Genomic DNA, 21,868 nt, shown 5'->3' with positions numbered 1-21,868 from the left:
GCCCGCGCACAGCAAGGAAGACCCAATGCAGCCAAAAATAAATAAATACAATAAAAAAAAAAAAAAAGAATCCATCTGCGAAGCTGGATGCTGTCCATTTCACTGCGTGCCCCTCCCTCCCCCTCAGCCCTCCTCTACCTTGCTCTGTGCTGGGGGGCAGCAGCAGGCTCCTGCTCTGTGGCTTTCTATTGTGTGTGTCTGAGGGGGAGTAGCATCAGCAGGAGATGAGAGGATGGGAAGAGAGGGAAGTCGGGGCTTTTAACTCCTCAGCTCCCTCAGCTGGGTACCTTTTACAATCCCCCCCAGCAGGGAAGGTCCTCGTGGCTGTTGGATGCTCACCTCAGGCAGCCACCTCTCCAGGTTCCCATAGCTCCTTCTCCCCCTTGACCCTTCAGCTCTGTGGTTCTAATGGCTCTGGAGGTCCTGCACAATCCTATGGTTTCCCATAACCCTGCCCACATCACTATAAGAGTTCTTCCCTGGGCTTCCCTGGTAGCGCAATGGTTGAGAGTCCGCCTGCCAATGCAGGGGACACGGGTTCGTGCCCCGGTCCGGGAAGATCCCACATGCCGTGGAGCGGTGGGGCCCGTGAGCCATGGCCGCTGAGCCTGCGCGTCCGGAGCCTGTGCTCGCAACGGGAGAGGCCACAACAGTGAGAGGCCCGCGTACCGCAAAAAAAAAAAAAAAAGAATTCTTCCCTTAAATTCACATCAGGCACACCTGTGTGTGCCCCTCCTTCCTGCCTGGAGCTGGTGGATGCTCCAGGCTTTTTCTCTTCTTTGGAATGCTGGCTTATGTTATATACCTGCTTCAGTTTGTTTCTGCTCCATACCTGGTTTCATTGTTTAATCCCTGTGTGTTTTAACACCAATTGGAGCAATCCTTCTTTATTACTATGCTTTCCGAAATGTTCTTGGCTTTTCTTCCGTGTTTTTAACTTCCATGTTTTGTTAGGTTTCTCCAAAATAGCACTTCTGGGTTTTGACTGAAATTTCATTAGATTCATCGCTTAATTTGGACAAAATCGCATCTTTACAATACTGTACATTTTCATCCATGAGCGTAATATTTCCAATTGTTGGTAATCAACAAACAGCAAGTTTTATGGGGGCAGGGATCATGTCTATCTTGTTTTAAAAAAGTGATTTAATGAATAAATGAAACAATGAAATAACATGTCTTGCAGTAACGTTTAATAGTTATCTGCTTAATTAATTAAATTAATTTTGTCCCTAGGAATATTGTACTTTTGTTATAATTGTGAAAGTTTTTGATCCCCTGTTCTATTTTTCTGACTGGTTATTGTTTGTGTAAGAAAGGAAGACTATTAACTTTTTTTTTTCTAACTAAAGTATAGTTTATTGACAACGTTGTGTTAGTTTCTGGTGTACAGCAAAGTGATTCAGTTATACATATATATATTCTTTTTCATATTCCTTTCCATTATGATTTATTGAATATAGTTCCCTGTGCTCTACAATAGGACCTCACTGTTTATCCATTCTGTATATAATAGTTTGCATCTGCTAGTCTCAGACTTCCAGTCCATCCCTCTCCTTCGCCTCTCCTCCTTAGCAACCACAAGTCTGTTCTTTATAAAACTATTAATTTTTAGTATTAACTTTTTGGCCATTTTACTGAATTCTTATTAGTTTTGTGGTTTTTTAGTTGACACTCTTGGAGTTTGTAAAAATACCATTATTTTGCACAAAAATTACTTTGTTTCTTCCTTTCTAACATCTATATCTTACTTTCTTAAATTGTTGGCTAGAGAACTTTCAGAATTACGCTAAGTAATGGCAGTGGTGGTAGACATCCTTGTCTTGCCCCTGATATTTACAGTGGGTTTCCGTTTGATATTTTTTATTCTACTAAATATGTGTAAATCTATCCTAGATTACTAAATTTCAAAGTCAAGAATACATTTAGAATGTATCAGAATCCTCTTTGACCTCTGTGAGTGTGACGTAAAGTTTCTCTTTTAACTTCTCATTTTAAGTGTAATTTCTCTCCTAATTTTAAGAACATTTTTGCCAGTGTCCACAGTAGTAGTTGACAGAGCAGCGTGCTGCTCTGGAAAAGATACAGTTCTCATCCTGGAGCATCTCCTGAGTCGTGCCCCTAACGCTGCTCTCAGGGATGTCGTCGGAGAAGCCCTAGAGGAGCTTTGTCCCCCAGATCATCCTCACCATAGTTAATGTCACTAATAACATAATTAATTATATTTGAAAACCATTTCAGGGACTTCCCCCATGGTCCACTGGTTAAGACCCCGCGCTTCCACTGCAGGGGGCGCGGGTTTGATCCCTGGTTGGGGAACTAAGATCCTGAATGCCTCATGGTGCAGCCAAAAAAAAAAAAGAAAAAGAAAAGAAAAAAAAAGCAAAGCAATGTTGTATATTCATTCAGTACAGTCCCATTTTTGTAAGCGGAGAGTATATGGGTGTATGTGTAGGTATTCATTGAACATATAAAAAGCAGAAGGGACTTTAATGTAGAAAGTGTGTAAAGAGAATACTCACAGACACTTGGGAAAATGTAATGAACAATCTCTCTCCTCAACTTTTTGCAGCCAGGGAGAGCCAGCACTTACAGAAGATGTTATGCAAGAATCCATTCTCCATACCCATTATACTCATTTTTTCCTGTAATACTTGCCTCCTCCTAATATATGATATAATTTACCTATTTGTTGTGCCTGTTACTTAATGTCTGTGCTCCCTTGTAAGATTATAAGTTCCACGGGGCAAGATCTTTGTTTTGTTCACTGAAGTAGCCCCAGCACTGTGAACAGTGCCTGGCACATAGCAGGTGTTCATCAATGTATCTTATGACCGAATGAACTCACCGAGTGGTCATGAAACACTGGACCCCGATGGAGGTCTCACAGGGGTGCTTTGTTTGTGGAAGTGCACGGAGCTGCTCTCACAAAGGTCCCCATCTCAGACCCTGAGGGTAGCATCCTCATAACAGTCCCCAGACATGAATTCCCTCTGCCAGGAAGACCCTGTGCCCAAAGGACGAAGGTCTGAGCCCCTGAATACCTGTGATGTTTGCTAGAATTATTGAACTTATAGTCACTTACGCAAGTCACTTAACTGTGCTGCCAAGACACTTTTTTTTTTAAGATTTTGTTTTTGATGTGGACCATTTTTAAAGTCTTTACTGAATTTGTTACAATATTGCTTTTGTTTTATGTTTTGGTTTTTTGGCCGCTAGGCATGTGGGATCTTAGCTCCCTGACCAGGGATGGAACCCGCACCGCCTGCATTGGAAGGCGAAGTCTTAACCACTGGACCACCAGGGAAGTCCCCATTTTTAAATAAAAAATAACTTCAACTTCCCTTTTTATTGAAGCAACAAAAACAAAAATTTTTAATATACATAAATAAAATTAAGAAAATAAATCCCACCACTTAGAAAATCCCTGCAGTGTACACTCTCCCATAAGTTTTTATGAATTCTACATGTTCTTTTTTTTTTAAGAAATATTTATTTATTTATTTATTGGCTGCGTTGGGTCTTTGTTGCTGTGCGCAGTCTTTCTAGTTGTGGCGAGCAGGGGCTACTCTTCATTGCGGTGCGCAAGCTTCTCATTGCAGTGGCTTCTTGTTGCGGATCATGGGCTCTAGGCACGCGGGCTTCAGTAGTTGTGGCTCGCGGGCTCTAGAGCGCAAGCTCAGTAGTTGTGGCACACGGGCTTAGTTGCTCTGCGACATGTGGGATCTTCCTGGACCAGGGCTCGAACCCATGTCCCCTGCGTTGTCAGGCAGATTCTTAACCACTGCGCCACCGGGGAAGTCCCTCTACATGTATTTTTAAAAGGGGGGGCACCTTAGACATTACTATTTTACCTGTTTACGGTTTTGAGTCACACCTTACAGTATCTCATTTTTCTTACAGGATTTTATTCTGGAACATTACAGTGAAGATAGCTACCTCTATGAAGATGAAATAGCAGATCTTATGGATCTGAGACAAGTATGTTTCTGTGTGCAGCAGGGTGAGGAGGGTGGCTACCAGAGCTTGATGAGTCTTCAGATGATCCCATTATTTCATTTGAAGTCTTGTAGAATCGCTGGTGGTCGGAGGTGGTAGGGAGGAACTGTCAGAATCGTCCATTCAACTTGCCACATAAGAAGACCACAGAGGGGACAGACATACCTGTCTGGGGCTGGGTTCCAGGTCTCATGAGTTCACTCCAGCCTTGCCCATCTCTCCTAGAGTTCATGATACCAGCACTGGGGCCTAGGCTCCAGAGAAATAGCGTGTGTGAGCATCTTCCCTGCCTGGCTGTCTGCTCTATGCTCACCCGGTCACCCCCTCACCCCCTCAGTGGTTCCTTTCCTTTCAGGCCTGTCGCACACCCAGCCGAGATGAGGCTGGGGTCGAGCTGCTGATGAGTTACTTCATCCAGCTGGGGTTTGTTGAGAGCCGATTCTTCCCACCCACCCGACAGATGGGGATCCTGTTTACCTGGTAGGTGCCTGGGCTGGGGCTTTCCCACTCTGGCCACAGCTGGGAACCTCTGTCCCACGGAGGCTCCTCTGCACTGTGGCCTCCTCTTTCTAACTGTCCCGTTAATACAGGAGAAATGTAGATAAACCAGTGTTTATTTATGAAGGGGATCCAGGGGGAGAAGGCTCCAACGGACCGTGGCTTCTTGCTTCTCAGAGCAAGTGAGCCGAGGAGAAGAGGCATTTTTTTCATGCTCATCTTATCGCGGGGGAAACACTGGGGCTCTGAGGTGGAACTAACAAGAAACAAGATTCTTGTCCCAGATGGCATGGGAATGGGAATCAGGTTTTGTCCCAGTGACAAGGGCAGCAAACAGAAATAGATCAGATTTTAAAAACTGAAGCAGCACCTTGGATTCTTCCCCAGAGTTGGTACTTAGCATGATTAGTGTTGTCTAAATATTTTGGAGATGCTATACCTCTTCTCTGAGTTGCTTAGGGCTGTGTGAAATGAAAGTAAATCCCAGTAGCTAAGGGGCATATTCAGAGTTTAATTTCACCACAGCAGATGGCTATTGATGCTTCCTTTTGGAAGGAAAGGCAGATGACTTTTCCTAAAGATGGGTTAGCTGCCGGCACGTGGGTGAAAGGGCCAAATGTGACTTCTCCTTAGTGTTGAATTAGGAAGAAGCTCCATATCTATCCCCTGGTTGATATGTGAACTTTAAAACATATCCTGAGTCTTTTAGACTTCAGGAAGAATTATGAAGGGTTAGGATTTGCTATATTTCATTTAGGAGAAGCCTTCTTTTTTTTTTTTTAATACATTGTATTTTTTAGAGCAGTTTCAGGTTCATAGTAAAATTGAGGGGGAGGTATAGAGAGTCCCCGTGTAGCCCCTGCCCCTGCACACCCGCAACCTCCGCCACTGTCAACATCCCCCCACCAGAATGTTCCATTTGTTACAGCTGATGAACCTACATTGGCTCACTGTCACCCAACGTCCATTGTTTACAGTAGGGTTCACTCTTGGTGGGCTACCTTCCATGGGTTTGGACAAGTGTAATAATGACATGTATCCACATCATATCCTAGTATCACACAGAACAGTTTCACTACCCTACAATCCTCTGCCTTCCACCTAGGCATCCTCACCCTTCCCCACCCCCAATCCTGACAACTACTGATTCTTTTTGTCTTTTCCAGGATGTCATATAGTTGGAATCATACAGTATGTAGCCTTTCCAGATTGGCTTCTTTCACGTAGTCACATGCATTTAAGGTTTCTCCATGTCTTTCCGTGGCTTGATAGCTCATTTCTTTTTAGTGCTGCATAATTTTCCACTGTGTAGCTGTACCACAGTCTGTATATCCATTCACCTATGGAAGGACGTCCCGGTTGAGAATCCCTATTTCAGTTTGCGCTTGCAAGTGTCTTTATTCAGTATGATCAGGCCCATCGTCTTGCTTGGAAATAAAACCTCATTGCATGTGCATCTTTGAGTTTTATTCAAGAAATAAGTTCTGTCCATTTTTACCCAAAGGTGGCACTCACTAGCCAAGGAATTCATATTCTGAAAAGACATTTCTTTTAAATAGGTATGACTCCCTCACGGGGGTTCCTGTTAGCCAACAGAACTTGCTGCTGGAGAAGGCCAGCATTCTGTTTAACATTGGAGCTGTCTACACACAGATCGGGACCCGGTGCAATCGACAGACAGAAGCTGGGCTGCAGAGCGCAGTGGATGCCTTTCAGAGAGCCGCAGGTGTGTCTCTGCGAGGGCTGCCGGAATAGAACCCTGGCCCTGCCAGGTGGCCCTGGTACCCCAGCTGAAGGGGGTTCGTGGGTCCTCCCCAGGCCCACGCTTGGCCTCACAGGCCTGAAAGGGCCAGGCCAGTTTCCAGAGCTGGTGTATCTTCCCATCAAGAAAATCACTTATTGGCTCAAACCCTGTCTCTGTCTGAATGTGGCTCGTGTACACAGTAGTTAACGATTAATCTTTTCCAAACGAGTGGCCCCGGAAATGGCGGTGAATAGACTGTTTCTTTGAACACAGTTTCGAAGAAGAGAATAAGTTTTCTCAAATGGTGGGAATGTAAGCTTTTTCTTTTTTCTTTCATCAGACTTGCCTGTTTGGTGCATATTACTACACTTGCCTTTCTGTTATGCTCATTCTGAGAAGCTGGCTCACCCAAGGTTGCTCTTCTTGGCCCCCTACCAAGTGACACTTAGTGCCAGCCTGCAGAGGACTGGGGGCTGCCAGGCGAGGTGCAATGGGCAGGCCTGCCTCATGGGTGTCCGAGGGTCTTGCATTGCTCCCCTCTAGCAGGGCCTGTGACCAGCAGTCTCGGCACAGGGAATAGTGGGCAAAAGCAGTGACAAGCACAGACCAACGTGTGATGCACTGAGCTGGCTCCACAGCGAGTTTCCTTCTGTGCTGGTCCTTGTCACTCTGTTTCGGGATGTTACCCCTGGCAGAAAACCTTTTGGGGTATCTGAGTTTGCTCTGCAAGGCCGTGAAGAACTGTGGCTTTGCCATTTTGGCTGATCATGGAATTGCTTGGTTAAAATGATTGATCCCTTGGGAGGAAACGACACTGTGAAATTCCATGTGGGAGTTGATTTCTTTCACTGTAAATCCTTTTCTGGGCTCATCTTTCCTTCTGAGGACTCTGAAGCAGGTATGCTTGGTGACCTGTCTCTAAGATTCCAGAGATATGGACAAAACAAAGCTTGAGAACAGAGTAGGAGCGAACCCCAGAAAGGAGCAGACAGCCTGCAGCCGTCGCCTTCCTTCTGCAGGGCAGTTTATGCTTTGCAGCAACACCAGAAGAACCAGTCAGATGGGATTTGTGCCGGAGATTTTATTTCAGCTCCAGGTTGATTGTCATTTAATGCTGTGACACTTTTCTAACACATAAAAAAGTCACCTGAGGGCTACGGCATGAAAATTTCCACTGGAGTGGTTGAGTTGATCTTTCTTGAGGTCCTGGGGGAAAGCCCGGAATTTCTGAATGACCCAGGGGTTAAGTGTGAGCTTGTCCACCTGAGAGCCCTTCCGTCATTCTGTCTGCCTTCTGCCTTCACCTCCATCAAATGTCTAGTCACGTACGGAATTTCTCACAAGTGTCCCAGGTGAGACAGGAATGGACAGGGAGCAGGCTGGTTTCCTTGCCTGATACAGACGTAAATGTTTTGGAAGAGAGTTGGAAAACAAAAGTTCTCTAGCTAGGTAAAACATACATAACAAAACTACCATTTTAACCATTTTTAGGATTACTGTTCGTTGGCATTAAGTACAGTCACGTGGTTGTGCAACTATCCATCTCCAGAACTTTTTTATCACCCCAAACAGAAATTATGTCCCATTAGACACTAAATCTCCATTCCTTCCTCCCCTCAACCCCTGGGAAACATTCTACTTTCTGTCTCTGTGAATTTGACTATTCCAGATACCTCATCTCACCCAGTGGAATCATATGACATTGGTGCTTGAGATGGACCTATTTCACTTAGTGTAATGTCTTCATCCATGTTTTAGCGTGTGTGTCAGAATTGCCTTCCTTTTTAAGGCTGAAATATTCCGTTGTAGGTATATACCACATTTTGTGTATCCCCATGTCTGTGGATGGACATTTGAGTTGTTTCTGCCTTTTGGTTATTGGGAATAATGCTTCATGTGCATTCATGTATAAATATCAAGTTAAGTCTCTGCTTTCAATTCCGTGGGGTTATACCTAGGAGTAGAATTGCTGGATCTTATGGTAATTGAGAATCAGATTTTTCTAAAGATGCTTCAGGACACCAGTTTTATATTTTTGCTTCTGTCATCTTCCATACTCCTGACAGCATGGTGAAATAAATATGATCCCCAACTAATGTGCAAAACAATTCCAATCGTAGGGGTTTTAAACTACCTGAAAGAGACGTTTACTCACACTCCAAGTTACGACATGAGTCCCGCTATGCTCAGTGTGCTGGTCAAAATGATGCTCGCGCAAGCCCAAGAAAGCATGTTTGAGAAAATCTGCCTTTCTGGGATCCAGAACGAGTTCTTCATGCTGGTGAAGGTAGCTCAGGAGGCTGCCAAGGTAAGCCTTGCTGTTTCCCGTGACTTTCGGAGTGAGTGGGATTTGTTGGTGTGGGCCCACTGGACGCAGCGGGGGCTTCCCACGGCAGCTTGCCCGTGACCTGGGCAGCATGCCTGCCCAGGCTGGCCAGAGTGCTGGCTTGCATTTTCTTGGCAAGTAATGGTGTTTCAGATACGGATCACTGATTCCATCTGCAGCTTAGCCTAAAAACCAGCATAATGACAGTGGCCTGATCTCCCTGTTAACTCTGACACTGACAGCGCTAGGAGACCTTGGAGTTGCTCCCAGATTCTGGAGCGACCTCTGGCAGGGGCCGCTGCCTAGAAGAAAGGGCTCTTTTTCTGCAGCCCAGATACGTGAGGGCCCCTGTGCCACCCTCCTCGTTCCCAACATTTTTTCCGTTTTAGGTGGGAGAGGTCTATCGGCAGCTGCACACGGCCATGAACCAGGAGCCGGTGAAGGAGAACATCCCATACTCCTGGGCCAGCTTGGCCTGCGTGAAGGCGCACCACTATGAAGCCCTGGCCCACTACTTCACAGCCACCCTCCTCATCGACCACCAGTGTAAGGCTTGGCATCTCGGGGCTCTGGGCTTTGGTCAGGGTTATGGTTTTGCTGCCTCTGGGTGATTCTGAGCTAAATGAGAGCTGTCTACCTGCCTGGGAGATGCTCACAGCCTGGGGGCAGAGGGTGGGGATTACTTGTTGGCCCAGGCAACAGGGTGGGATTAGGTGGTTCCTTCCTGTGGGAGGAAGAGGGGTATCGTTCCTTCTGCCTGGGACAGAACAGACAGCTTCATGGAGATGATGTTTCACCTGGAATCTAGGGCCAGGACTAGACCAGGGAGGCACTCGCCTCAGGCACAAAATCTAAGGGGATAAACTCAGTAATTGAGATAATATTTTAACATTATAATTGTAAATGAATCAAAACTAAGGCAAAAAAATCCTTGGTGATTAAAATTTTAAATAAGGACACAGAGCAATAACGGTGCCGTACTGAGCCACATGGGAACCTGAAATTAAAAAAATTTTTGATCGGTTGTTTATCATGAATATTTTTGTATTCATTTTGATATTTAGAAAATTGTATTAAAATATCATATATATCTTGATGGCTGAGTTTGGGGCACCCCCTTAAATGTTCAGCCTGCAGTGAGTGCCTCATCCTTCTCCCTGTAGTCTTGGCTCTGATCTGAGGTTGGGTGGGACTTTTGTTGCAATTGGTGCTAATCAGGGCAGCCCTCTGAGTAACGAAAAGGATAACCTCTGGGACCAAGACCGCCTGGGTTCATATCTCAGCTCTGTCATTTACTAGCTGGGTGATCTTGGGCAAGTTACTTACCTGCTCTGTGCCTCAGTTTTCTCATCTGTAAAATGGGGACATGAAGAGAACCTACCTCACAGGCTGTTGTGAAAACTAAATGCCTCTGTGCAAAGCTAAATAGTGCCTTGTATATGGTGGGCTCTCTGGAAGTGTCAGCTGCTCCTGCTAGCATTATTTTATGGTCTAGTAGGCAGGACAAGTCATGTAAACCAGCCGAAATACAGTGCTTCAGTCTCTGTGGTAGGAACACAAATGAGGTAGCAGTTGGAGTCCTTGGTGGAGTCATGGATGGTTCCTCAGAGGCGGTGCCATTCGAGTTAGACGGGGGACTCTGAGGGGGACTTTCCCAGCTGAACAAGGAGGGAAAGGACAGCTAGAGTGAGAACAGGATCTGAGTGAGCCCTGGAACAGAGGCCGGAAGTGTTGAGGTGGCGGTGGGTGGTGTGGTGAGGTCAGGAGGGGACACATGCCAGGGAGGGTGCAGGCATGGAGGCCCCCAGAGGTTTGAGGTGGGGCTGTGCTTGGAGGTTCATGAGATGGGTGACGGGGAGCAGGTAGAAAGCAGGGGCTTGGAGCCAAATCATGAGCCCCTAGAGTGTGCCGGCCCCCCTGCACAGAGACCTTGGGCTGGATTGCCTGGGTATGTCCAGGGGTGGAAAGGAGACCTATTATCCCAAGTGCCTTGTAAAGCTGGAGAAGGGAACCTGGGGATGTGGTTGAAAGAGGGATCTCTCAGTGGGTCTGCGGTGCCATCTATAGAGCCTGCACCGCAGCCCCAAGAAGGGATTTATCCTGTGGTTTTTGTTGCAGTGAAGCCTGGCACAGATGAGGACCACCAGGAGAAGTGCCTGTCCCAGCTCTACGACCACATGCCAGAGGGGATGACGCCCTTGGCCACGCTGAAAAACGTTCACCAGCGCCGGCAGCTGGGTGTGTGTCGGCTCTCCTGCTCCCTCCCTCCCTGTGCCCCATCTGATACTCCCACTCACAAGCAGCTCCAGACAGGTCCCCAGGGCAGGGCCCGGAGAGTAGGGCTTCCAGAGTCATCGTGGCCACTCTGGATTCAGAAACAGGGAGGCATAGTCCTCTGGCCCCAACGGGCTTCCAGAGCTGTGTTCTCACAGGTTCTGCAAGGGATCAGGGCTCCCACGATGGAGCCAGAGCTTTGGCCATCTTCCAACACCCTAGTGGTCCAGGGCATGGCCCTTGGTCTTGCTAATCTGGAAGAACACATTTCTTAGGCCACACCTAAGAACTGGTAATGAATTGTCCTAGTTTGGTCTCTAACAGGTCTCAGAGTGAGTATGCTTTCCATGTCCAAACCTGAATTCTTCCTCCACCCAATCTTGTCCCCCCACCCCACACCTGCACTTTCCCCATCTCAGGGATGGTAGCTCCATCCTTCTAGGTGTGCAGGCCAGAAACCTTGGACGCATTCTCCGCCCTCATCTTTCTTTCTCATCCCCGCATTTGATTAGCGAATCCCGTTGGCTCTACCTAGAAAAATATCCCAAATCTGACCACTTCTTATCTACCACCCTGGTCCAAGCTTACTGCTTACTGAACAGACATTGACTCGCTTAAACCTCACACAACCCTCTGAGATACATATGGTATGATTCCCCGTTTTTCATCTGAGGAAACAGAGGCCCAGAGAGGTCACACAGCTTGCCCAGCTTTTGACCAGGGAGCCCTCATGGTCCCATCTCACCCAGAGGTGGAGCAGAATTCCTCACCTGCACTTGTGAGGCTGGACATGGTCAGGCCCCTGTTCCTCTCTGGCCTCATTCCCTACCCTTCTGTCTAGCCCTCACTCCCTCCAACCAAACTCCCAAGTTCCTTGTTGTCCTTAAACATGCAGGTATGCTCCTGCCCCAGGGCCTTTGCACTTGCCGCTGTCCTTCTAGGAGCGCTGTTCTGTCAGATATCCTCTTGACTGCTCCCTCACTTCCTTCAGGGCTCCGCTTAAAAGTTACCTTCTAAAAGGCCTTTTCTGATTGCGCATAATAGAAGGGCAACTCCTCATTCCCCATCTTCTCGTGTCACATCTGCCTATTTTTACTTCTGCTTTATTTTTCTCCAGAACCTTATAGCCACACGAACCATTACATATTTCTTTGCTTGTTAATTATCTGTCTTCAACCACTAGCATGTAAACTCCATGAATGCAGAGGCGAGTTTTTGTTCATTGCTTTATCTCTAATGCCTAGAATGTTCGGTAAATGTTTGCTGAATGAAAGTTTTATAGACACAAGTGAGCATATTGTACACACATTTAAGAGGGACTGAAGCCATCCAGGCAGATCCTTCAGAAAAGAGAACATCCACCTTTCTGGGCGAATCCTTGGGCACTTGGGCTCTCCTTGAGGTCCTCACATTGCAGTTTACTACATGTGTCTGTGGTCTTGATTTTCTGTGGGCAGGCAAGTCCCATCTGTGCCGAGCTGTCACCCATCACGAGGAGTCCGTGAGGGAGGCCAGCCTGTGCAAGAAACTCCGGAACATCGAGGTGCTGCAGGAGGTGCTGTCTGCGGCACACCAGCGATCCCGGCTCAAGTACACCCAGCTCCGTGAGGACTATGACCTGCTGAGCTTGACTGAGGTTCCCGACATCATCTGTGAGTGGCCTGGGTGCTGGTGCCAGGTGCAGAGTGTGCCATGTGAGAGGCAGGGGCGCTCGGGCGCTCATCCTGCAGGGGCCGGGCAGACCCTCGCTGTGTGCCGGGCACTGGGACAGGGCCGCGTGCTGCTCTTGCCCTGGAGTCCTCACCTCCTCATTCCCAGATCCAGGGCCTTCTTTACGGTCTTCGTCCTTGTTGACCCCTTGGTGGCAGCTGACCCCCTCCTGCCCCTCAACACACCACCTGTGGCGTCAGGACCCTGCCACCTTGGTTCTTTTTGCCCTCACTTTCCTCTCCACCCTATTTGCTGACGGTCTTGCCCAAACCCACCTCCCCTCCTGGCGTTCTTGCGGGTCTCCTCTCCCTGGTTTGCTTCCTCTAGATTCCTTTCCTTAAAGTCTCATGACCTCCCCCTGGGGTTCCAGCCACCACCGCTAGTTAGGAGACCCCAGGAACTGCCTTTTGCCTCGACGTTTTCCCTATGCTCCATACCCACCCACATGCCAACTGCCTTCTGGAAAACTGCGCTTTGCTATCTGTCTTTTACCTCCGGCTCCATGGTTTGAAAGCCACCTGCATCCTTATTCCTGCTCCAAGGCTTGATCTTTACCCTGTTTTCTCCATTTGCTTTCTTTTTTTTTTTTCCCCAGACAAAAATTATTTTTATTATGAAACAAGAAGTAAAATTTTCACTGATACCGTGAATCCAGTGGGTGCAGGGAAAAGTTTTTACTTTGGCAGTGAAAATTTCTTCAAAATCTAGTTCATCGTGTCTGTGTGTGAGTGTGTGTGTGGTGAGAACACTTAAGATCTACCCTCAAGTATACAATATAGTGTTGTTATAGTCACCGTACTGTGTTAGACCTCTAGAACTTACTCATCCTGCATAACTGAAACTCTGTACCCTTTCACCAACATTTCCTCACAGCACCCACCCCCCACTGCCCCCGGCATCCAGCATTCTGCTCTCTGCTTCTAGGAGTTTGACTTTATTTATTATTTTTTATTGTATGAGTTACAGGTGTACAGCATTATAATTCAACATCTGTATACACTAGAGTGATCACCACCACAAGTCTAGTTACCATCCATCACCAAAGAGTTGACCCTCTTCACCCATTTTGCCCATCCCTCCCCCACAAACCCCTCTGGTAACCACAAATCTGTTCTCTGTATCTATGAGTTTGTTTTTGTTTTGTTTGTTCATTTGTTATGGGGGATTTTTTTAGATTCCAATCATATGGTGTTTTTTTTTCCTCTATCTGACTTATTTCACTTAACATGATATCCTCAAGGTCCATCCATTTAGTTGCAAGTCACAGGATTTCATTCTTTTTTTTTTCTTTTTTGTCTGAGTAGTATTCCATTGTATATATATACCACATCTTCTTTACCTGTTCATTCGTCTATGGACACTTAGGTTGTTTCCATATCTTGGCTATTGCAAACAGTGCTGCAATGAACATAGGGGTGCATATACCTTTTAGAATTAGTGTTTCAAGTTCTTCAGATAAATACCCAGAATTGGAATAGCTGGGTCATATGAACTATGCTTACCTTTTTGAGGAATCTCCATACTGTTTTTCCATAGTGGCTGCACTAATTTACAGTCCCACCCACAGTGTATAAGGGTTCCCTTTTTTCCACATCCTCTCCAACATTTGTTATTTCTTGTCTTTTTGATAATAGCCAATTATAACACGTGTGAGGTGATATCTCACTGTGGTTTTGATTTACATTTTCCTAATAATTAGTGGTGTTTTATGTGCCTGTTGGCTATCTGTATGTCTTTCTTGGAAAAATGCCTATTCAGACCCTCTGCCCATTTTTTAATTGAGTTGTTTGGTTTTTTGTTGTTGAGTTGTATGTGTTCTTTATATACTTTGGATAGTAACTCCTTATCACATATATAATTTGCAACTGTCTTCTCCCATTCAGTAAATTGCCTTTTCATTTTGATGATAGTTCCCATCACTGTGCAGAAGCTTTTTAGTTTGACGTAGTCCCATTTGTTTGTTTTTGCTTTTGTTTCCCTTGCCTTTGGAGTCAGATCCACAAAAATATCACTAAAAACAATGTCACTGAGGTTTCCACCTATGTTTTCTTCTAGGAATTATATGGTCTTAGGTCTTACATTCAAGTCTTTACTCCATGTTGAGTTAGTTTTTGTGCATGGTGTAAGATAGTGATCCAGTTTCATTGTTTTGCATGTGGCTGTTTAGTTTTCCCAGCACCATTTATTGAAGAGACCATCCTTTTTCCATTGTCTGTTCTTTGCTTCTTGGTCATAAATTAATTGTTCATCTATGCGTGGGTTTATTTCTGGGTTTTCAGGTCTGTTCCATTGATCTGTGTGTCTGTTTTTGTGCCCATACCATACTGTTTTGATTACTGTAGCTTCATGGTATAGTTGAAATCAGGGAGCATGATACCTCCAGCTTTGTTCTTCCTTCTCAAGATTGTTTTGGCTATTCGGGATCTTTTGTGGTTCCATACAAATTTTAGAATTATTTGTTCTAGTTTTGTGAAATATGCCATTAGATTTTTGATAGGGATTGCATTGAATTAGTAGATTGCTTTGGGTATTATGGCCATCTTAACAATATTAATTTTTCCAGTCCACAAACATGGAATTATCTTTCCATTTATTTGTGTCTTCTTCAATTTCCTTCATGAATGTCCTATAGTTTTCAGTGTAGAGGTCTTTCACTTCCTTGGGTAAATTTATTCCTAGGTGTTTTATTATTTTTGATGCAATTGTAAATTGGATTGTCTTAATTTCTCTTTCTGATAGTTTGTTATTAGTGTATAGAAATGCCATGGATTTCTGTATATTGATTTTTTATCCTGCAGCTTTACTGAATTCATTCATTAGTTCTAACAGTCTTTTGGTGAAGTCTGTAGGGTTCTCTTTAAGTAATGTCATCTGCAAATAGTGTCAGTTTTACTATTGATTTGGATGCCTTAACTTCTTTTTCTTGACTAGTTGCTATGACTAGGACTTCCAATACTATGATGAATAAAAATGGTAAGAGTGGGCATCCTTGTCTTGTTCTTAACCTTAGAGGAAAAGTTTTCAAGGCTTATCGTATATGGCCTTTATTATGTTGAGATTTGTTCCCTCTATACCCCTTTCATTGAGGGGTTTTACCATAAATAGATTTGAAGAGTTTGGCCGTTTCAGATTCCACATATAAGTGAGATCTTGCTCCCCAGTACTATGAGGGTGATACTAGTATCACCTGCATCTTAAAGATGAGGCAGTGGAGGCTTAGAGAGATCAAAGTCTTTGTTCCAGGTGACCAAGCTGGTTGGTGGAAACAGGAATGGTGCTCAGGGATTCTCCTTCATGGACGCAGGCCACTTCCCTGGCCCCCTTGTCCACACAGTAGAGACAACCTCCACAGAGGGAGGGAGATGCACAGCTCCTGGCGAGGCTGTCTGGGGGTAGTGGCACCACTCTTGTAGTGGATGAGTAGCCTGTCTGAGCCCAGTGCTGTGTGAAGCAGTTTGTTTGTAAGAAACCACAGGGCCATCCCGTGAATACAGGGGTGTGTCAGTCTCCTTGGCAGTACCAGTCTTCTTCCCCATATTTTCTTTTTATACTGTTGTTCATGTATACTTAGCCTGCACTGGGATCCTTTGTTAGACACTGACTAGCCTCATGGGAAGGGTTGGCTTGAGCCTGCCATGAATATGATAGTGGAGATTTGGCAAACCCACTTCTCACTGTGAAATCCTCGCATCACACATGAATACTGAAGAGAGGAAGCCCATCTCACCCGAAACTGTGCTGAAAGCATGGTATTTCCATAATAGCCACACCTGAAACGTAGGTTACTTCTCAGTAGGATTTTGTGAATACCAGAGGATGTCCCCTAGAATACAAATAAGCTCCTCGAAGGCAGGGGATTTGTCTTATTGTCACTACTCTATCCCAGCCCCAGAGTGGGATATAGCTCATAATAGATACCCAAATGGAGTTAGGCCTGAGTTTTCAAGGATAACTTTCCATTACAGAAACATTTTTGCTTTTACTTTTAATCTTCTTTTCCAGCTAAAACTGAGCGAGAGGTTGAAATTATACCGCCACAGTTCTCCAAGGTGACAGTAACGGACTTCTTCCAGAAGCTGGTATGTTGAACATTTATTTCATAATGACTTGAGGGGAAAGCTTTTTTATAAGTTGCAAGTATGTAAAAGGCTACTTTTAGATGTTTTTGATTTTTAATTAGAGATGTTATATAAGATTATTAAGATAATTTTAAAAAGATAGTTTTATCTTAAGTATATTGGATCTTTTAGAGAAAATGGCAATTAAACTTCTTGTATGACTTTGTAGCATGTATTATCTCAGATGGTATCATTAGTCTCGGAGCAGGGCCGAATGAAATCTGTAGGGACAATAAGGCATCATTTCCTTTGGTTTTCAAAAGTTCCTGATTCAGCCTTCAGCTCCTACAGCTAATGATGCTCTATTCCGAAGGGCCCTTTATCTATGTTTTCGGCTAATAAGAGATGGACGCCTCCTCGAAGCATTCACTTCACTGCAGAAGAAGGAGACTTGGGGTTCACCCTGAGAGGAAACTCCCCAGTTCAGGTCCACTTCCTGGATCCATACTGCTCTGCTACGGTAAGTGTGGACCCCTCTAAATTGGGAGCAAAACTCACTGGCATCTTTGCAGACAGTGAAACTGGTAAAATATAAAGAGAGCTGCCCAAACAAATGTATGTGGGTGATTCAATTTAGGGTTCCTCTATGTAAAATGCCTTGCTTTATGGGAAGGCCCCTCATACCTTTCTTGCCCAAAGAGAAAAGGATTAATTTTTGCCTTCTTGAAGCAAACTTGTGCAGATAATTATTTTATTAATGAACTTGGGAACTGCTTTAGGGATCTGAATGAACAGAACATTGACCTTTTTTTTTTTTTGCGGTACGCGGGCCTCTCACTCTTGTGGCCTCTCTCATTGCGGAGCACAGGCTCCGGGTGCACAAGCTCAGCGGCCATGGCTCATGGGCTTAGTTGCTCCACGGCATGTGGGTCCTCCCGGACTGGGGCACGAACCCGCGTCCCCTGCATCAGCAGGCGGACTCTCAACCACTGTGCCACCAGGGAAGCCCTGACCTTTATTTAAATCATACTTTCATAGGTAGCAGGAGCCAAGGAAGGGGATTATATTGTTTCCATTCAAGACGTGGATTGTAAGTGGCTGACCGTGAGTGAGGTTATGAAGCTGCTGAAGAGCTTTGGCCAGAACGACATTGAGATGAAGGTCGTGAGCCTCCTGGATGCCACGTCGTCCATGGTGAGTGCTGATGCCCCCTGGCAGCAAACAGCGACGTGGAGGGAAGTCAGTGTGAGTCCAGCCCCAGGGGTCTTTATCCGGACCCCTGCCTCCTGCCTGCATTTGTCACGTGCCACAAATGACTGAACTCCTAAGCCCGTCGTCACTGGGATGTGCTGAACTTGGGTCAGAGAGATCACTGGAAAGCTTTTTTTTTTTTAATCCTATAGATCAGCGGTCCCCAGCCTTTTTGGCACCAGAGACCGGTTTTGCGGAAGACACTTCTTCCATGGATGCGGGGTGGGGCGGGGGGGATGGCTCAGGCGGTAACGCGAGCGATGGGGAGCGATGGGGAGATATGGGGAGTGGCAGATGGAGCTTCGCTCGCTCTCCTGCCACTCACCTCCTGCTGTGCGGCCGGGTTTCTAACAGGCTGTGGACTGGTACCGATCCACGGCCCAGGGGTTGGGACCCCTGCTATAGATAAAAGAACCAATTGATTTGTTTTTCTGGTTAAATTCTTTTCAATTGCAAAAGTAGTACATACTCATGATTTAAAAAAATACTGAATTGATACAGCAGGGCTTGAGATGATGTGTGGAAGATGCTCTCCGCACGTTGTCCGGGACAGTGTTAGCTGTTTCCTGGGAGATCTTGGGAAGCGTCTGAGCCTGTGCAAGTCCATGTGCACAGTTACATCCCTTTGTTTCCCCAAGTCGTAGGAACTGTGGCATACGCACTCTTCTGTGCTTGCTGCATTCTATTATGTACCTTGGACCCTTCCCTCTAGAACAGTATGTGTTTATTCATTCAACAAATATTGATTGGGCATCAACTGTGTGCCAGGCCCTTCTCAGGTGTTGGAGCTACAGCTGGAATTAGACAGATAAGGTACCTGCCCCCACAAAGCTGGCACTAAATAAGCAATAAGTGGTTGTGATTTTGGGTAAGTGCTGTAAAGGAAATAAAATGTGTAATGTGCTAGAATGACTGGAGCTGGGAGGGGCTCCTGAGCAGGGCTTGCCCTGAGGCTTGAGTGACAGGAGGAACCAGCCACGTGAAGAGGTACAAGAAGAGCACGTGGGCAGGGGCACCAACAGGTGCAGAGACCAGACCCTGTGGCAGGAATGAGCTTCACCTGCTAGAGGAACTAAAAGAAGGCCTTTCGGCCGGAGCGTCTTGACAAGGGCGAGAGTGGCGGGAAATGCGGTGGGAGGGAGGCAGGGCTTCATCGGCAGTGGACGGAGTTTGAAACCTTTTGAGACGGGGAGTGACGTGGCTGATGTTTATTTTAGAAGGCCGTCTTGCTGTCTGGAGGCCAGCCGGGTGGCCGCAGAGCAAGCTGGCTGTGGCAGTCACCCAGGCCAATGACGTTAGCACCGTCCCACTAGGGGGTGACAGTGGAGGTGGCGAGAGGTGGGTGCACCTGAGACGTAATTTGGATATAGAGCTGATGCATTTGTAGATGACTTGTATAAAAAAGATGCGGGAAAGAGAGAGGACTGCACAGGTTTTGGCTTGAACTACTGCATCATTTTTCTTAATGACGGGAGACGGGGCAAGGGTGAGGGAGGCCGAGGAGAGAGAAAAACAAGTGTGTGTGGTTCGCGTGCCATTAGGCATCGGATGTAAAGGTAAAGTAGGCAGCTGGATGTTCAGATCTCAGTTCAAGGCAAATGTCAGCCTAGAACTAAATATTTGAGGATCATCAGCATAGAGATGATATTTAAAGCTGTAAGATGCTAAACGAAATTACCCTCGAGGGGTTGAGGGTGGAGGACTCAACCCTGAGAGACACCACAAGCATCTGGAGGTCAGTTAGAAGTAGGTGCGAAGGGGAGTGCAGACAGGTGGGATAAAGAGGGGCTTCTGAAACCAAGAGAAGAAAATCCTGCCCGGAAACAGTGGTGGTTTGTGTTGAGCACAGTTAAGAGGTGGAGAATGAGGGAAGCAGAGCCATGTCTGTTATATTTGGCAGCAGGACAAAAGGACACTTTTCATGGGGAAATGGCAACAGAACTCAGACTTAGAGAGGGTTGGAGAGTGAATGATTGTGTGATTCCATTGGTAAGGAATGTCCAGAATAGGCAAACCCATAGAAACAGAATGTAGGTTAGTGGTTGGTTGCCAGGGGCTGGGGCGTCAGGGAATGGGGAGTGTAACTGCTGATGGGACAGGGTTTCTTTTTTTTTCTTCTTCTTCTTTTTTGGCTGCACCGCACAGCTTGCAGGCTCTTAGTTCCCCGACCAGGTATCGAACCCACGCCCCCTGCAGTGGAAGCACAGAGTTCTAACCACCAGACCGCCAGGGAATTCCCCAGGGTTTCTTTTGGAGGGGGGTGGGAATGTTCTGAAATTCACTAATATTAGTGGTTGCACAACTCTGTGACTACTAAAAACCACTGGATTGTATTAAAATGGTGAATTTTATGGTATGTGAATTATAACTCAGTTAGAAAAAAGAAGATAAAGTAGTCAAGGGACTCAGAGCATCTTGGGAGAAGGGATCATGAAAAATGGCACTTTTAGGGGTGGAATCCATAGCATTGCTACCCTAGTGATCAAGGTCTCAACCAGAAACAAAAGAAGTTTGTCCAAGAAGAGGATAAATAGCAAAGTGCTGGGCTCTGGACTGAGGGCTGGAGTCTATTAGGCACAGCTGGAGAACCTGCAGCTTTAGAACGCAGCCCTGCCCCTGAAGAGACTGAAAGGCTTATCTGTTAGTCCTGTCACACTTCTATTTTATTTATTTGTGTGTGTGTGTGTGGTATGCGGGCCTCTCACTGTTGTGGCCTCTCCTGTTGCGGAGCACAGGCTCCGGATGCGCAGGCTCAGCGGCCATGGCTCACGGGCCTAGCTGCTCCGCGGCATGTGGGATCTTCCCAGACCGGGGCACAAACCCGTGTCCCCTGCATCGGCAGGCAGACTCTCAACCACTGCGCCACCAGGGAAGCCCTCCTGTCACACTTCTGATTGAACCAGGCCAATAAAGAATCTGATGTAGGGGTGAAAGCAAGGGTTCTGTATTCAGACTGCCTGCATTTGAATCCTAGCTTTCACCAGTTCCATGACCTTGGGCGTCAGAGACTTGCTCTGAGCCTTGGGAAAATGGAGAAAACCATACGTAGCTGGGATACATTTCAATTCATAATAGGTGTTAGGAGAGTAATAACCATGACATGGCTATTCTTTTCACCCAGCATGGACTTTAGATAATTGAGCACTGGGTTTTTTTGTTAATTTTTTTTTCTGTTTTTAATTGGAGTATAGTTGCTTTACAATGTTGTGTTAGTTTCTGCTGTACAGAAAAGTGAATCAGCTATACGTATACATATATTACCTCTTTTTGGGATTTCCTTTCCATTTTGATCCCCACAAAGCATCGAGTAGAGTTCCTTGTGCTGTACAGTAGGTTCTCATTAGTTATCTATTTTATACATAGTAGTGTATATACTATGTAGTATATATAGTAGTGTATATACTAATAGTGTATATACTATTGTATATACAATCCCAATCTTCCAATTCATCCCACCCCCCTCTTCCCCCCTTGGTGTCCATACGTTTGTTCTCTACGTCTGTGTCTCTATTTCTGCATTGCAGGTAAGTTCATCTGTATCCTTTTTCTAGATTCCATATATAAGCGATGTCATACAGTATTTGTTTTTCTGACTTACTTCACTTTGTATGACAGTCTCTAGGTCCATCCACATCTCTGCAAATGGCACAATTTCGTTCCTTTTTATAGCTGAGTAATGTTCCATTGTATGTATGTACCACATCTGCTTTATCTGTTCCTTTGTTGATGGACATTTAGGGTGTTTCAATGTCCTGGCTATTGTAAATAGAGCTGCAGTGAACATTGTGGTACATGACTCTTTTTGAATTATGGTTTTCTCAGGGTATATGCCCAGTAGTGGGATTGCTGGGTCATATGGTAGTTCTATCTGTAGTTTTTTAAGGAACCTCCATACTGTTCTCCATAGTGGCTGTACCAATTCACATTCCCACCAGCAGTGCAAGAGTGTTCCCTTCTCTCCACACCCTCTCCAGCATTTATTGTTTCTAGATTTCTTGATGATGGCCA

At 45.8% G+C, this 21,868-nt stretch overlaps 1 protein-coding gene across 1 annotated transcript in view; it reads left to right on the top strand.

Moving 5' to 3' along the window:
- The window catches only part of RHPN2 (rhophilin Rho GTPase binding protein 2), a 59,278-nt gene that overhangs the window by 34,306 nt on the left and 3,104 nt on the right, over positions 1-21,868 (top strand). Inside the window, exons 5-14 of the mRNA XM_081216704.1 lie at positions 3,904-3,981; positions 4,355-4,479; positions 6,057-6,223; positions 8,362-8,549; positions 8,957-9,113; positions 10,686-10,805; positions 12,299-12,493; positions 16,554-16,630; positions 16,983-17,129; positions 17,648-17,803. Of these exons, the coding sequence (XP_081072830.1) occupies positions 3,904-3,981; positions 4,355-4,479; positions 6,057-6,223; positions 8,362-8,549; positions 8,957-9,113; positions 10,686-10,805; positions 12,299-12,493; positions 16,554-16,630; positions 16,983-17,129; positions 17,648-17,803 (1,410 nt within the window). The remainder of the gene's footprint in view (positions 1-3,903; positions 3,982-4,354; positions 4,480-6,056; positions 6,224-8,361; positions 8,550-8,956; positions 9,114-10,685; positions 10,806-12,298; positions 12,494-16,553; positions 16,631-16,982; positions 17,130-17,647; positions 17,804-21,868) is intronic.

This window comes from Mesoplodon bidens (assembly GCF_964165515.1).
Source record: "Mesoplodon bidens genome assembly, chromosome: 18".
NCBI classification, from domain to species: domain Eukaryota; kingdom Metazoa; phylum Chordata; class Mammalia; order Artiodactyla; family Ziphiidae; genus Mesoplodon; species Mesoplodon bidens.
Note: the sequence above shows the minus strand (reverse complement) of the source record. Positions and strands in the feature narration are given on the sequence as shown.